Source organism: Nuphar pumila, chromosome 9 (assembly GCF_984573655.1).
Source record: "Nuphar pumila chromosome 9, dmNupPumi1.hap1.1, whole genome shotgun sequence".
Classification (NCBI taxonomy): Eukaryota; Viridiplantae; Streptophyta; class Magnoliopsida; order Nymphaeales; family Nymphaeaceae; genus Nuphar; species Nuphar pumila.
In genome coordinates this window covers 9,327,047-9,331,145 of record NC_143257.1, presented here as the reverse complement: position 1 = coordinate 9,331,145, position 4,099 = coordinate 9,327,047, and the positions used below count along the sequence as shown (strand labels likewise).

The window sequence follows — 4,099 nt, the reverse complement described above, 5'->3', positions numbered from 1 at the left end:
AGGTGCTTACCCGACCGACAATGGCGTTCCTCGCTGCCGCTCCTCTTCTTCTCCTCTTTCCTCTCAAAATCTTTTGGTGTCACCTCTCTCTCTCCCCTCTTTACCAAAGTCGATAGGGGATCCATGGCTTTTTATAGCCATGCGCTCCTCACCCTCCCCTTCCTATACGTTTCCCCCCCTCCCTCTCCCCACTTTCCGTTAGTGGGAGAGGGAGAGGGAGAGGGGGGTAACAGCCCTCTCCTCCTGTAACTGCCCCAGGTGGGCGTAACCCACTTGGGCAGATTCCAACCTCCAACTGTTGGGTTTTAGTATCGCAAGTAGATGTCGACTGTGCTTGAATGCTATTAAAACCGTGAAAAACTTCTTTATCGAAAGCAGAGATGTGCATGCAAAATATTTTCTCCAACAATGGACAGAATAATAACTTACGTTGTCCACGGGACTTATTCCTTCCTAGGTGGTAGCATACAGACTAGAGAGGGAAGTAAGGGGGACTTCGACCGGAGGTGCTGGGCTTTGATCTCTTGAAGTCAGATCTGGCTGCATTGGAATGAAATCATATTTGAAGAGACTCTCCCAAACTTGAAGCTTTTGCAGATCAGAATTGATTGCAAAAATAATACAAAACCATGGATTTCTAGTCCAAAGAAAAAGGGGCCGGAGGGGGGTGCGTTGAGGAGGTTGGACTAGAAATCTACGGATCTAAGATCCCAGGATCTCAGATCTGGGTGCATTCAAATACAACCTAATGTTTGATTACGTGAATGATCTTTCATCCTTGGTTCCCGACAACCGAATCCCCAAGTCAGAAATGTGCATTTTGAGATGACTATGATCGACTTCAGCAAGTTTGAGTTCGGTCATGCAGCATTCCTGCACTTCACCAAGCATATAAAAAAGTAAGGATAGTTTCACACGCCATGGTTACAGTAGGCCAAAGTGGATCTTTCATTGACCATTATTAAGCTCAGTTAAGTATGATACAGATTGGCAGCCTCGCTCTGTTGTCATTGATTAATTACATGATGGGTCGGGGAACAGTTGGGTTCAACTCCCAGATGTGTGGCTTGGTCCAATGGACAAATCGAAATTCTAATCACAGTGGCCATGTAGGATCGCTTCGTGATTGTAGGTGAGGTAGCAGTTGGGCGGTTTTAAGTTTTTAAAGATCTAAAAACTGTGGATTAAAGACCTGTTTTCAAAGCCATTGATCAGGCCCCATGTTGGATAAGACCTTTGGAACTGAGATATGAGGCAATCAAACGCCTCTTTGGGGAAGAAGACAGTGAAAAGAAGTAGTGCATGGCAAGGTTGTTAAATGCGATGAGGCGAAGCGAGGCGTTGAGCCTGCGCTTCGCCTCTGAGGCATACGCCTCAGGTACCTCTCACAACTGGAATGGAAGTGAAGCGGTGGGAGGGGAGGCAGTAAGAGAATGGCCACCCGCCCAGCTGGTACGGAAGCGAGGGATATGCCGGTCGTCCGGTGGTCAGAGAAGACTGAGAAGCAGCTGCAGCACAGCAACTCCGGTGGTCGGTGGTCACAACTGGTCGGAGGTTGATGAGGGGCGCATCACAGCAACGCCTCAGTACCTTGAGCGTGTGCCTCGCCTCTGAGGCGTACGCTTCAGGTACTGAGGCGTACACGCCTCTCACAACACTGGTGCATGGTTTCACTAGTGGAGGTGAGCGAAATCGAGCAAGCTATCTACGTCATCCTCAGTGCATCTGTTCTCAGATCTTGACTGCTTCAAACATGGGTTTTAGTTACGAGCTTTAGGCCAACCACTCCCAACTACCCCACATGCGATGGCAAACCTCTGATACCACCGAGTAGTTCCACTCATTCCCTATGTCATATCCCATTTTCATACCCCTCTTAGATCTTACGTTGCAAGTTTAGTTTTGATCAAATCTGGCCTTATATATGGATCCAACATGATAGATTTAATAGGAATCGACCCTTGGATCATATTCTTTTAACGAAAAAAATATGATTTTTTAAACCACAAAATTTTGTGTTTTGTCAACTAATTATTTTTTTTTAATCCCCAAAAAATCCTGCACACAAGTCAGACTTCGGGGATTTAAATGTCGATCTGCACTAAATTGCACTAAATGAATGATGTAGATCACATCTGTGGAGTTCCTATTCGATCATAACAACCTGCATCAACGAAATCCCAAAGGAGAGATATTAAGATGGGGATGATGACATGGTGGATGAATGGAACCTGTTTGTGAGACCACCAGGGTTACCAACAGGAGGATGCTACTGTGCAACAAGGGGTCCTCCACGAGCAGCAAATATGCAGGTAAATTAAATTAGAGTCAAACAAAACGCATAATGAAAACACCAAACCGACCAGAAAGTGGTTGACAGTCTTTTCTTAACGCAAAGAAGTTGACTGAAGACAACAAATTAAAATTGAACCCCATGTTCTCCTTTGCTTATTTTACCATTTGAAAGGACCTTCAGATGCAGTTGGTTGAACAAAACACAGTGTTAGCTGAACTCCCAACCAACACCCAGCAACTGCGTTAGCACGATATAAGAAACCCAAGAGCCTCCAATTGCGTCCACCGAACAGAAGCCCAGAAATCAAGTGTAAGGGAGAAACTACAGGCAGCACTGAACCATGGCTACCGTCTTGTTGAGCGACCAAAGGGCTGGTGCAGAGGTGGTTTATGGCGCAGAGGAGTGCTACCGCCACTCCCTGGAGCTCCTGGAGGAGCTGGGCTTCCCCAAGGGTGTCCTTCCCCTCAAGAACTTGGAAGAGTGTGGGAGGGTCAGGGAGACGGGGTTCGTGTGGATGAAGCAGAAGGAGCCGTACGAGCATTTCTTCAAGGGCACCGACAGCAAGGTGAGCTACGCGACCGAGGTGACGGCGTACATAGAGAAGCACAAGATGAAGAAGATGACGGGCGTCAAGACCAAGCAGCTCCTTCTGTGGGTCCCACTCACGGAGATGAGCGTCGACGACCCCTCCAGCAAGAAGATCTACTTCAAGACATCAATGGGGTTGGGGAGGTCTTTTCCTTTCTCCGCTTTCGACTCGGAAGAGGAGGAGGAGTAGGAGAATAAGAAGAAGAAAGAGAATGGAGCCTAGTGAGTTGATCAGTCACTCAGAATCCGATCTCTGTTTGTCTATCAGGAATATATAATCTTAGTATATTGGTTCGGCAGAATAAGTTGAATGTCATGTTCTCTCTCTTCTTCTTCTTTTTGGCTTTGGATTGGCCATGTTGGTCTTAGCCTGCCATACCTCCGGTCGCTGTCTGGACAGTATGAAAGTCCTCAATGTCATGTTATTCGTCGATACCTTGCTTTTTTCAGTTGTTTGTTGTCTCAATCCATATGTGACCCATCGTTTCAGACTTTCAAGCGAAATGCTCGCATCAATTGCATCTTTGGCTTATCTTGGAACGATAATCAAGTGACATGAGTTATATAAGTTGGTATTGTTACAAAAGTTTTGATTACAATAACCAAATTGGTAGAGAATGTTAAAATGTAAAACTGTACATATATGTATATTATTATATATATATAAATACATTTTTAATTTCTTTTTTTTCTGTATTTTTTTTCCTTTATTTTTATTTTTTTGTCTTTATGTCATCTAGTTCAGTTTGAACTAGAATGAATGTTGCTAGTCAAGTCCTGTCCAGACTTGACTAGCAATAGAGCTGCTGGACTGACACAGTCCAACAGCTCTTAATAGAGCTGTTGGACTGTGCCCAACAGCTCTATTGAGTCCTCTTTCAGCTGTGTATATAAAGGGGTGCAGCCCCTCTTGTATTTAACCCCAATGCTTCTTAAGCAATTGGTTTTTCATATCAATAAAGAATACATTTTTATTTTTATTTTGTTTCCAGTTATACCCTTTTTAAGGGTTGTGCTTTACTGTCATTCTTGACACTTGCTCTTGTTAATCAAAGCACGTGTTTCGAAGATCCTCATTTCATTTCATGGTATCAGAGCCGCGAAAGTACTAAATCTTGAGGAAAAGCTGCCTCAGTTTCCGTGCCCGTTTGCAAAAGTGTTCGCCACTTGAAGAGAAGTGTTTTATCACTTCATTGGAGAAGATTTCACATCTTG

At 44.6% G+C, this 4,099-nt stretch overlaps 1 protein-coding gene across 1 annotated transcript; it reads left to right on the top strand.

Moving 5' to 3' along the window:
• Positions 1-2,636: 2,636 nt before the first annotated feature.
• On the top strand, positions 2,637-3,204 carry LOC149828393 (uncharacterized). Its single transcript, XM_090016833.1, has one exon. It carries the CDS (start codon positions 2,637-2,639, stop codon positions 3,072-3,074), a length of 438 nt encoding a protein of 145 aa, XP_089872959.1. The 3' UTR covers positions 3,075-3,204.
• Positions 3,205-4,099: the final 895 nt, after the last annotated feature.